This window comes from Dermochelys coriacea, chromosome 1 (genome assembly GCF_009764565.3).
Source record: "Dermochelys coriacea isolate rDerCor1 chromosome 1, rDerCor1.pri.v4, whole genome shotgun sequence".
NCBI classification, from domain to species: Eukaryota; Metazoa; Chordata; order Testudines; family Dermochelyidae; genus Dermochelys; species Dermochelys coriacea.
Genome location: NC_050068.2, coordinates 174,994,200 through 175,007,189, shown reverse-complemented (window position 1 = coordinate 175,007,189; position 12,990 = coordinate 174,994,200). Strand labels below are relative to the sequence as shown.

General features: G+C 46.3%; 1 protein-coding gene across 2 annotated transcripts in view; it reads left to right on the top strand.

Annotated features, from left to right (window-relative positions):
* Positions 1-3,756: 3,756 nt before the first annotated feature.
* CXADR (CXADR Ig-like cell adhesion molecule) overlaps positions 3,757-12,990 on the top strand; it is a 59,310-nt gene continuing 50,076 nt past the window's right edge. The window contains exon 1 of one of the 2 annotated variants that reach the window (XM_038387765.2): positions 3,757-4,239. In XM_038387765.2, the coding sequence (XP_038243693.1) occupies positions 4,185-4,239 (55 nt within the window). In that variant the 5' untranslated portion in view covers positions 3,757-4,184. The remainder of the gene's footprint in view (positions 4,240-12,990) is intronic. The other variant, XM_038387764.2, reaches the window with a different exon arrangement.

Genomic DNA, 12,990 nt, shown 5'->3' with positions numbered 1-12,990 from the left:
ATTGAGGTGAGTGGTTTTTTTCCCCTCTCAGAAATAGTTATACTGCTACAGCCCCTAGTGTGGCTGCAGTTATACTAGTATAAAGGTGCTTCTACTGGTATAGTTTATTCTCCTTGCGGTTGGCTGTATGTGAATAGAGTACACCAGTAGAAGCACCTTTATACCAGAATAACTGTGTCAACACTAGGTATTTGTTGCTTTAACTAAACTGATATAGTTAAATCAACAATAAATATTGATATGTATTAAAGCACAGTTATATATTAGATACTTAGACCACTGGACTATGGATGGGCCATACACTGCACCCCACTCTGTCTTGTACTATATATAGCTATGTAACTGCTATGGTCTTGTTGCCTGTAGAATACAAATCTTATTTTCTAGGAGTCACTGTCCACTGATTGCAGCTGCCATTTTGTGTTCAGCACAGATTAAGTGTATTACAGAGCAAACACACATTGTACTCTTTCACAGAAACTTTACTTTTGTTTGTTCCTATTTTCTAGTTTCCTTTAATAAAAAGTAAATCATTCAGAGTGAAAATATGAGGTGGTTCTATATATGGAAAATACATACAATATATCTTTACGGGACTGGTGATGTCTGAAACTCAATGGGGAAATGCTGACTGTAAAGGTATATTTGTTGGTTAGTAATGGGTAATTTTACAGTACTGGGTAACGATTGTCCTATATGACATCATCTATACTGGCAAAAATGGGACCCACAATTCATTACCAGCAGTAAAAAGAGTTATATGAGATGGATAAGCTTACCTGTGACTGGTCTACACGACAGCTTCCCCAGTTGCTACCAGAGGTGTTGATTATGGCTTCTGTTTTTATGGCTGTAGACACAGTCTATCAGATCTCCCCTCAGCCAAGGCATTTAGGCAAAAATCTCTTACCGTTGCTGCTCCAGTTATGCTAACAATGGTAACTACTGTATACAGAATCCTATTTTCGACGTCTCCAACTCAGAGAATATTTCCAACACACCTCTGAACAACATACTAACCCACAGAGACCTTCCTACCAACACTACAAAAAGAAGGATTCTGGGTGGACTCCTCCTGAAGGTCGAAACAACAGACTGGACTTCTACACAGAGTACTTCCGCCGATGTGCACGAGCTGAAATTGTGGAAAAGCAGCATCACTTGCCCCACAACCTCAGCCGTGCAGAACATAATGTCATTCACAGCCTCAGAAACAACTCTGACATCATAATCAAAAAGGCTGACAAAGGAGGTGCTGTCGTCATCATGAATAGGTCGGAATATGAACAAGAGGCTGCTAGGCAGCTCTCTAACACCACTTTCTACAAGCCATTACCCTCTGATCCCACTGAGAGTTACCAAAAGAAACTACTACTACCATTTGCTCAAGAAACTCCCTGAAAAAAAGCACAACAACAAATCCGCACAGACACACTCCTGGAACCCCGACCTGGGGTATTCTATCTGCTACCCAAGATTCATAAACCTGGAAATCCTGGACGCCTATCATCTCAGGCATTGGCACCCTGACAGCAGGATTGTCTGACTATGTAGACTCCCTCCTCAGGCCCTACGCTACCAGCACTCCCAGCTATCTTAGAGACACCACTGACTTCATGAGAAAGCTACAATCCATCGGTGATCTTCCTGAAAACACCATCCTGGCCAGTATGGATGTAGAAGCCCTCTACGCTAACATTCCACACAAAGATGGACTACAAGCCATCAAGAACAGTATCCCCGATAATGTCACGGCAAACCTGGTGGCTGAACTTTGTGACTTTTTGTCCTCACCCATAACCATTTCACATTTGGGAACAATGTATACCTTCAAATCAGCGGCACTGCTATGGGTACCCGCATAGCCCCACACTATGCCAACGTTTTTATGGCTGACTTAGAACAACATTTCCTGAGCTCTCGTCCCCTAATGCCCCTACTCTACTTGCGCTACATTGATGACATCTTCTTCATCTGGACCCATTGAAAAGAAGCCCTTGAGGAATTCCACCAGGATTTCAACAATTTCCATCCCACCATCAACCTCAGCCTGGATCAGTCCACACGAGAGATCCACTTCCTGGACAATACGGTGCTAATACGCAATGGTCGCATAAACACCACCCTATATCGGAAACCTACTGACCGCTATTCCTACCTACGTGCCTCCAGCTTTCAGCCAGACTACACCACAGGATCCATTGTCTACAGCTAAGCTCTGTGATACAACTGCATTTGCTCCAACCCCTCAGACAAACACCTACAAGATGTCTATCAAGCATTCTTACAACAACAATACCCACCTACTGAAGTGAAGAAACAGATTGACAGAGCCAGAAGAGTACCCAGAAGTCACCTACTACAGGACAGGCCCAACAAAGAAAATAACAGAACGCCACTAGCCATCACCTTCAGCCCCCAACTAAAACCTCTCCAACGCATTATCAAGGATCTACAACCCATCCTGAAGGACGACCCATCACTCTCACAGATCTTGGGAGACAGGCCAGTCCTTGCTTACAGACAGCCCCCCAATCTGAAGCAAATACTCACCAGCAACCACACACCACACAACAGAACCACTAACCCAGGAACCTATCCTTGCAACAAAGCCCGTTGCCAACTCTGTCCACATATCTATTCAGGGGACACCATCATAGGGCCTAATCACATCAGCCACACTATCAGAGGCTCGTTCACCTGCGCATCTACCAATGTGATATATGCCATCATGTGCCAGCAATGCCCCTCTGCCATGTACATTGGTCAAACTGGACAGTCTCTACGTAAAAGAATGAATGGACACAAATCAGACGTCAAGAATTATAACATTCAAAAACCAGTCGGGAGAATACTTCAATCTCTCAGGTCATTTGATTACAGACCTGAGGGTGGCTATCCTTCAACAAAAAAACTTCAAAAACAGACTCCAAGCAGAGACTGCTGAATTGGAATTAATTTGCAACCTGGATCCAATTCAATTTAGTCTTGAATAGAGATTGGGAGTGGATGGGTCATTACACAAAGTAAAACTATTGCCACATGTTTATTCCCCCCTTCCATCCCCAACTGTTCCTCAGATGTTCTTGTCAACTGATGGAAATGGCCCATCCTGGTTCTCATGACAAAAGGTCCCCCCCCCCCGCTGGTAATAGCTCAACTTAAGGGATCACTCTCTTGTTGCAATGTGTATGGTAACACCCATCGTTTCATGTTCTCTCTGTATATGTATTTTCGCCTGAATGCCTCCAAGGAAGTGAGCTGTAGCTCACAAAAGCTTATGCTTAATGAATTGGTTAGTCTCTAAGGTGCCCCAAGTCCTCCTTTTCTTTTTGCAAACCCAGTTGCTACTCTGAATAGGGTGTCGCGGGCTCTGTGTTTTAACCCCTGTCCCTGTCCCTGTCCCCTACCCCTGCCCAAAGTCAAAGGACATTTTTAGATGTCACGGCGTGCGCCCAGCACTACCCTCGTGCTCCCACCCTGAGCGGCTGCTGCACCCTCCTGGTGGAAACATTTAACGGGGAGGCAGGAGCCCTGCTGGCGTTGACACAGCCCGGGAGTAATTTGAGTTGGAGTCACCGAGGGGTGAGCGGGTAGGGGACTGTGCCGGCGCTAGGTGGGGAAGTTCGCCTGAGCCAGGTGTAGGGGGTAAACTAAAGCAGCAGCTGCGGGGAGGAGCTGTAGGGGCCGGGCTGCGCGGGAGGGGCAGCGTGTGTCTGCGGCAGAGGAGGCGGGTGCCCCTGGCGGGGAGGGGGGCAGTAGAGGCGGGCCCGGGCGGTAGGGGCCCGCAGCTGCGTATGGCGTGGCCCGGGGCTGTCCTGTAGCCACGGGCAATGGGCGTGTCCGGGCCAGCGACTCTTTGTCTCTCGTTTCAGCGCGGCGGCGGCCCCTCGTCCGCAGCAGCAAAAAGCAAGTGAGGCGCGCTTGTGGCACGTGGGGAGCCCAGGGCTTTTCTTTGGGCACAGGCTTTCCGGGGCATCTGGGGAAGTGGGTTGTAGCCCAGGGAAGCTCGTGCCCGAATAAAGCGGTTAGCCTCGAAGGGGCCACCAGGGCTCCTGCTGGGGGAGCGCCCGGGGGCGAAGAGGCGTCCGCCCCGCGGGGGGCTGCTGTGGCCGGCCGGAAGTGACGGGCCGTCGCTCACCTGCTGGGAGTGTCGGTTGGGAGGAGGCCGCCGGGGCCCCGCCATGGAGCTGCCGCCGCGGGCCGCGCTGCTCGGGAGCCTGCTGCTGTGCTGCGCAGGTGAGAGCCCGGCCCGATGCCGGGGTGTCCCCCCCCGCCCGCCGGGCACAGCGCGCCCCTCACCCACTGCCCCTGCCCCGCCGGTCGGGGCCAGGCTTCGGGGCTGCCGAGGGGGCCGCTGTCCCCGGCACCTCCCCCCCCCCCCCCACGGCTGTAGTTTGTAGCACGATGCTGCCCGGGCGCCCATGGTGGGCTGCCGCCGCCCAGCCCGGGGGCCGGAGGGGCTGGATTCTCGGTGCCCCTGCCCGGGGCGCGCCCCCCTCCCAGCCGGTGAAAGTGCTTCGCGATCCCGCCGCCGGAAAGCGGCTTTGTCAGCGAGGCGGGGGGCGAGCCGTGGGCGGCCAGGGCGGGAGCCCAGAGCCCACCTCGGCGCTCGTGCAGCCGGTGCCTCCCGAAAAAAGAGGGCGCGTGGCGCCTTGCCGCGCGTTTCGGGGCTTTGGTCTTTCTGGGGCTTTCGGCGTGATCCGTGTGGAAAACGTGGCTCCGTGACCGGCAATGTAGGAAACGTGGATTAAGTGAAAAGCTCAGGGCAGAGCTAACGTTCACAACGAGTAGTACACATTCCTGGAGAAAAAGCCCAAGCAAAAGACTATAAATTACTGTAGTCGGAAATAGTTTGGTCTGGAGCAAAAGCAAGACGTAATTAAGCAAAAGGAGGAGGCGTGTTGCACTACGTGTTCCTAAAACAGCTCCTGCTTTTGGCTGAGGAAAGGTGCATAAGCATAACTCAATTCTTTCAATTTGTTTGCAGGTACTTTACAAATTATAGAAATATTAGGGAAAGGCACTATTTAAACAACTGGTTCATTGTTTCCCCAGAAAAATGTGTTCACTAGAGTTTGCCTAAAACACTTTTTTGTTAATTCCACCTAATTTTAGGAAAGTACTACAGTTATCTGTTGAAAGACTTTCTCTTTTCAAAGCTTTCAGATATTTCTTAGAATTTTGCATCAATTTTGATGTAAAACAAAAGAACTATGAAACACCTGGGGAGATTAAAAGTTAGAAAAAATGCTTTTCAGCAGCGTTAGGATGACTCTCTCTGTTTCCTGTTGAAATGTTAATGCCATTGTTGATGTCACAGCTGTGTTGGGGAATTACTCATGGGACCAACATTTGTTGTAGTAGAATCTCCAAATCTAATCTCTTAGGTGACAGGGCATGAGTTGGAAACTTTCTTGTCAACTTCAAGTAAAAATATATGGCTGGTTTGTTTTTTGCTATACTGAATATATTACATTTGTTCAGGGATTAATTAAGATTCATTTAAAAATATTTTCCATGTACTTCGAATAGGCACTGTGTATAATCTGGATTGACTGGTGTTAATTTGTGCATTTAGAAACTTCTTTGTTTTCTTTGAGACTCTTGGACAGTTCTGCCCAAAGTGAAGTTTGGGCACAAATTTTATATATAAACACAAAACACTTGATTCAAGTGAAAACTGTCCATAGGAAAAATACTTTCTCTTGTGGCACCTTAGAGACTAACGCATTTATTTGAGCATAAGCTTTCGTGAGCTACAGCTCACTTCATTGGATGCATTCAGTGGAAAATACAATGGGGGAGATTTATATACATAGAGAACATGAAACAATGGGTGTTACCATACACACTGTAACAAGAGTGATCACTTTAAGTTGAGCTATTACAGCGGGGCGGGGGGCGGGTGCCTTTTATCATGATAATCAAGGTGGGCCATTTCCATCAGTTGACAAGAACATCTGAGGAACAGTTGGGGAAGGAGGAGGGGGGAATAAACATGTGGCAATAGTTTTACTTTGTGTAATGACCCATCCACTCCCAACCTCTATTCAAGCCTAAGTTAATTGTATCCAGTTTGCAAATTAATTCCAATTCAGCAGTCTCTCCTTGGAGTCTGTTTTTGAAGTTTTTCTGTTGAAGGATAGCCACTCTTAGGTCTGTAATCGAGTGACCAGAGAGATTGAAGTGTTCTCCAGCTGGTTTTTGAATGTTATAATTCTTGACATCTGATCTGTGTCCATTTATTCTTTTACGTAGAGACTGTCCAGTTTGGCCAATGTACATGGCAGAGGGGCATTGCTGGCACATGATGGCATATATCACATTGGTAGATGCGCAGGTGAACGAGCCTCTGATAGTGTGGCTGATGTGATTAGGCCCTATGATGGTGTCCCCTGAATAGATATGTGGACAGAGTTGGCAACGGGCTTTGTTGCAAGGATAGGTTCCTGGGTTAGTGGTTCTGTTGTGTGGTGTGTGGTTGCTGGTGAGTATTTGCTTCAGATTGGGGGGCTGTCTGTAAGCAAGGACTGGCCTGTCTCCCAAGATCTGTGAGAGTGATGGGTCATCCTTCAGGATGGGTTGTAGATCCTTGATGATGCGTTGGAGAGGTTTTAGTTGGGGGCTGAAGGTGATGGCTAGTGGCGTTCTGTTATTTTCTTTGTTGGGCCTGTCCTGCAGTAGGTGACTTCTGGGTATTCTTCTTGCATAATCACAGGTTTCAGAGTAGCAGCCGTGTTAGTCTGTATTCGCAAAAAGAAAAGGAGTACCGGTGGCACCTTAGAGACTAACAAATTTATTAGAGCATAAGCTTTCGTGAGCTACAGCTCACTTCATCGGATGCATCCGATGAAGTGAGCTGTAGCTCACAAAAGCTTATGCTCTAATAAATTTGTTAGTCTCTAAGGTGCCACAGGTACTCCTTTTCTTTTTGGGTATTCTTCTGGCTCTGTCAGTCTGTTTCTTCACTTCTCTTTGTAAATCATATAACTGTACCAGTGTATATAATCACTATCATTTGACAATTGTTAGCACAATGTTGATATCTTAAAATGAAAGTAAATGACACAATATGTTGTCATTAATTTGAAACTGAGTAGCAGAAAATACAATTTATAGTTCCGATCTGTCTTTATTTAAAGGCGATTTGAACAGTTGCTTTCAAATTGAGTTTGGAAAGAACAGTAATCAATGTTCAGTACACAGTCTGTACAACATGCGTCCTCCTTTTGCTTTTTGTTTTGTATTTACCTTCTTCCAATTAAGAATATTGTTTTAATCAAAATATATTATGTTCCTTTAAGTTAACAGTATATTTAAATGATTATTTTCAGTATTTTGACCTACAGGTTTTCTCATCTTTTTCTTTTTCCAGTTTGTGACAATGATTTAGTCTTCAAGTATTTGGGTATCAAGTTGAGGAGATGCTGTGGTTATGGATACAGTATTGGAAAATACTGATTATCTTTAAGTGTGACTTGCAAATGTGTCTGTTACTTCAACCGTGAACTAAAATATAAGTATTATGTTAAAAATATTAAAGAATGTTAAGGTTGCAAAGTCAACCACTCAAAAAGTTAGGAGGTGACAGAATTAATGCTGCATATTCCAATTTTAATTCAGTCCATTTGTTGTATGTGTTAGGATAGCATGTGGTCATGTAATTAAAGACTATCTTTTCAAAGGTCCCCTGCCTCATCCTGTGCACATAATGGGTTCTGTTAACTCCATGAGTAGCAGCTATTCAGCGTTTTGATTTGTCTTCCCATGTCTAACTTATTGTACACCCTTCTTGCTCTGCTTTGAATACAGAATTAATTTCCTCATGGGCTTTTCTTAGAGCTCATCATTGTAATATCAATCTGCTTCATAAACTTTAATATTCATAACATTTCAGTGAGGTAATGTGGTATTCTATTGTCACTTTACAGATGAGGAACTGGTGCACAAAGAGGTTAAGGTAGAGAGAGCCTGTTTAATTTGGGATCCCAGTTTAATGCACCAGGGGACTGATTTTTTTCAGGGTATTTAACAAGTTATATGTCCAGACTATATTGACTTTCACTGTAGTTGTGAATGGTCAGCTCTTCTGCAAATCAGGCCCCGAATATGTCAGATTGGGCACTTGAAAAATTAGGATTCGAAACAAATGATTAGTGGCTGCCTGTGAATAAATTGATTTAAGTCAGGGTAGTCAATTATTTTTTTGTCAAGGTCCAGACTCCAGAGAAACATTTTTCACACTGCAATAACGATAATGATAATAAGTAAGTAAAAAGACTTCCTGGTCCATTCAAAAGTGTCTGGCAGTCTGGATTTGGCCCGCAGTCTGCCTATTAAGTACCCGTGGTTTAAGTGATTTGTCCAGCATCATCTAGAAACCCTGTGGGAGATGGGAAGGATAGAAGTCAGTTCTCCAGGGTGGCATTCAACTGCTTTTTCCATCAGACTATCCTTTCTTTCTGTAGTCCCCTGCTTTATTCACTCATTCCAACTTCTCTGAAACAAATGATGCAGAAGTACTACAGACAATAGCCTTGTTTTCTAGGCAACTGTGGTTTGTTTCTAGGACACTGCCTATCCTGTGCACTGAATTAAGCAGAGATCATGTGGAGAAAAAAGTGTGATCATGTAATCAAAGACTATATCATAAAGCATACTCACAAGGGGTCTGAATTAAGGCTGCATGGGCAACCTTAATTCTGGCATTTCCCAGCTTTTGGGTACTTGACTTTGGAACCTTACATTCTCGTAAAGTAGCTTTTTTGGAAGTAATTTCCTAATTTATTTTTTAAAGCAAACTGGGGAAAAAACCCAAATATCACAGAAATGTAGGGCTGGAAGGGATCTTGAGAAGTCTAACCTTTTCTCCCCGTCTTCCCAATTCAGTAGGGAAAATCCCATAGGTTCCCTGCTGGTGGTACCATTTCCTAGTTCTTTCCATAAAATGGAGCCAAAGTTAAAGACTTTGTTCTCCTTGTTTAACAAGAAGAGGTTTCTGCTGTAACTTCTGTGAAACTATTGAGGCTTCTATGAGGTAGTGGAAGGAGGATGTTTTAGCACTGCCTGTAGACACCTGGGCTGAGGCAGGACCAAGTCAACCTCCAGTGGTGGAGATTCCACAACCTCTCGTAGAATCCTATTCCAGAGCTTGACTATCTTTTAGAGTTAAAGTTTTCCCTAATATCTGACCTAAATCTCCCTTGTTGCAGATTAAGCCCATTACTACTTGTCGTACCTTCAGTGGACATGGAGAACAATTGATTGCAGTTCCCTTAATAACAGTCCTTAATACCTTATCAGGTTCCCTTTGTCGTCTTTTCTCATGACTAAACATGCTCGTTTTTTAGCCTTTCCTCATAGGTCAGGTTTTCTAAACCTTGTATCGTTTTTGTTGATATCCTCTGGACTCTTTCCAGTTTGTCCACATCTTTCCTGTGTTTAGGCATGACTGGATTTGGTTTAAAATCAACAAATGTTGGTAAATGTTGATTTTAGCTGATGCATTGAAATAAAAGGAAAAAATCCATCTGTAACAGTCAGCACAAATGCAGCTCCATGCCCCCTCCCCTTCCCCCACACATATTTTGCCTGCAGGGATTGGATGATGACACCCAAACTGGTCATTATTAGGGTTGGAATCTTTGGAGTTTGGCTCTAAAGAACAGACTTCTGCCACTTGAGCTAAGGGACTAATTGATAGCAATAGTAGGTTGTAATCCTCTATGTGGACCGGACTGGAAGGAGGTGACCCACACACTTTGCCAATGGGTTTCACATGTATTTGCTGATTGGGAGAGGATTGTTGAGACAGTGCAATCCTGGGTTCAATTCTGGATTGTGCTTTAATAGTCACAGACCCTTACATCCTGACTCCCTTAATCATTTTCTTCTTTCATAGCTCCTATCTCAGTCTCGCTTCACCTTCCCTCCAGCTCATCATCCTTTTGCATTCCAATCAGGTTAGCTCCTTCTCCATGCAGCCTGAGCCCCAGCAGTGGAGGATTCAGAGCTCCCTGTTTATAGTTCTGATGCCTGGCATCACAGATTCCCAGCCACCAAGAGGAACAATTTCAGGGAGAGTTCTGCTTACTCTTGCAGCCTTGGAATAGATCATGCTTATTTATTCTGTGGCAATGGCACATGTGCAGTCTGGTTGATACATAGGAGCTGTGTGATGAGCTCATCCCAGCCCTGCAGCGCAAGGACACGAGAATGAGAGCTGCCTTGCTGTTGGAGAAGTGTGTGGCGATTGCACTGTGGAAGCTGGCTACCCCAGACTGTAGCCAGTTTGGAGTGGGAAAGGTGATATTAGACTCATGTTGACGGAAGTGTGCAAGGCCATTAATCGCATCCTGCTCCGAAAGACTATGACTCTGGGCAACATGCATGACATTTGTGGATGGCTTTGCACAAATGGTCTTCCCTAACTGCGGAGGGGCGATAGATGGCATGCATATTCCAATTCTGGCACCAGAAACCTAGCCACCAAATACATTAATTGGAAGGTGTGTTTCTCAATAGTTCTCCAGGCGCTTGTGGATTACCGTGGGCGTCTCACAGACATTAACGCAAGCTGGTCCGGAAAAGTGCGTGATGCACGCATCTTTCGGAACATTGGCCTGTTTAGGAAGCTTCAAGCAGGGACATTCTTCCTGGACCAGAAGATCACTGTAGGGGAAGTCGAAATGCCCACTGTGATCCTGGGAGATCCTGCCTATCCCTTAATGCCATGGCTTATGAAGCCATACACTGAGCACCTTGACAGCAGCAAGGAGCGGTTCAACCAACAGGCTGCACAAGTGCAGAATGGCTGTTGAGTGTGGTTTTGGCCGTTTAAAGGCCCACTGGCACTGCTGATATAGGAGGCTGGACCCAGCCAATAACATAATCCTTTGTTTATAGCTGCATGGCTGTACACTATATAATATTTGTGAAGGGAAGGGTGAAAGCTTCATTCAGGGCTGGGCCGCTGAGGCTGAGCGCCTGGAGGCTGAATTTGAACAGCCAGAGACCAGGGCTATTAAAGGGGTGCATCACAGGGCCATAAGGATCAGGGATGCCTTGAGACAGCAGTTTGAAGCTGAAAGCCACTAATATTTGTGGCTATGCTCAGGAGTGCAGTGCTTGTAATGCTAGGAGATTATTTGGATTGGTGCAGACGATTCACTGTGAAGGTTTAAGAAAACTGCCTGTTGCTTTGCAGGGCTTTTTTTTCAATTCATGGAATAAAGATTGCTTTCAACCAAAACAATTCTTTTTTATGAAACAACAACTGGAGAAGAGAGACAAACAAAAAAACACATTAGCACTGAGGGGAATGGGAGAAAGGAGAGTTTCAGGAGGACATGGGGTCCCGGGATGGTTAAAGGTTTGTGTATGTCCAGGTATCATCCAACCTTCTCCCTTGGAGTACAGTGTAGCAGGTACTATACTTCTGCGGGGCTAAACTGCAGAGGGATGGGTGTTGAGTGCAGTGGGTACTGCGAGTACGCAGTGCTAGACTGTGATGAGGGAAAAGTGGAATGCAGTGGGTGCAGACTGGAGCCAGGAGGTTGATAGGAGTGTGTTGACAGTGTCCGGGGGGCTCATGGAAAAGAGTTTTGCAACAGCTGCTGTAGGGGAAGGTGGGCATGGAGCTGCTCGGTTTGCAGTGCTAGTAGTACCTGGAGCGTGTCCATAACATTTAAGAGCTGCTCCGTGGCTTAGTTCTGGCGTGCCACATTCTCCTTTTGGTCTCTCTTCTCGCTGTCCCGCCACTCCTTCAGTTCTTGTTTTTCAGCTGCAGAGTGCATCATGACATCACGCAGGAAGTCCTCTTTAGTTCTTTGTGGCCGCTTTCTAATTCTGCACAGCCGTTCAGCTGGTGGTAACAGAGGGAGGCTGGGCTCCCAAGGTCGTATATGTGAAGCCAAAATGCAGCATTTTACAGAAACAGTATTGTTTGCAACAAACAGACCACTGATTCAGTGATTTAAAACAACCACTATTCACATACCTGTCACTAACTGGCTGGCCCCAGGCAAGCACACATGAGCCACAAGACCCCCAAAATGGTGAGTACCCGCTGGGGCAGGGGAAATCAGTGTTCCAGGACCGTATTGTACACTGGGCACATGGCTCTTGGGGAGAGCCAGCACTGTAGGGGGGGGCCTTGTAATCATTACTGTCCCCACATTTTCCACAGGCTGTGTTGATTATGGAAGATACTTCGTTGCTGAGGGTGAGCAGGGAATCAAGAAAGGGTCTTTTCCAAGACTGCAACTTCTCCCTTGGCCCTTATGCCGTACACTGTGTGCAGCAATGGTGTCTGTTCCCCATCTCCCTCTCCCCTCCCCCCCATGATTGACAGAGTGCTGCGGGAAAGTTACCCTTAATGGGGCAAGAAACAAAGCAGCTCTGCCAAAGAACCGCGGCAGCGGTTTTCCCAGTATCTCCATGAGAGTTTCGTAGAGAGGCAGATTCCCGTGAAGTGAGGGAGTCAGTCAACACCCTGTTGTGCTGCTCAGACTAGGCATGTGGTGGTACGTGTATCATACAGACACAAGCCTGCTTTCTGCAACCCTCTTGCCCCCAATAACTCGCTTCAGCGATTCCCACAATCAAAGCCACTTAACAGGGGCCTCCTATCCTGTTTGCGCTTTGCCAAGCTCCGACAGGTGTGACTGGCTAGCCTCCTCTGAAGTAGAGAAGAGCTCCTGGCTGCATGCATCTCTGACCTCCAAGTTGTCCTCTGCCTTTGAGTCCCCCTTCCTCTCCACATCCTTGTCCAAGATTTCCTCCGGGCTCGGTCCACCGAGTATCGCGCCCAGCTGCTTATAGAATCGGCAGCTCGTGGGTGCAGCACTGGAGCAGCAGTTTGCCTCCCGTGACTTGTGGTAGGCGTTCCACAACTCCTTCACTTTGACCCTGCACTGCAATGTGTCCTGGTCATGGCCCCTTTCTGTTATGCATCGTGACATCTTCCGAAGGTATCGTAATTCCTAT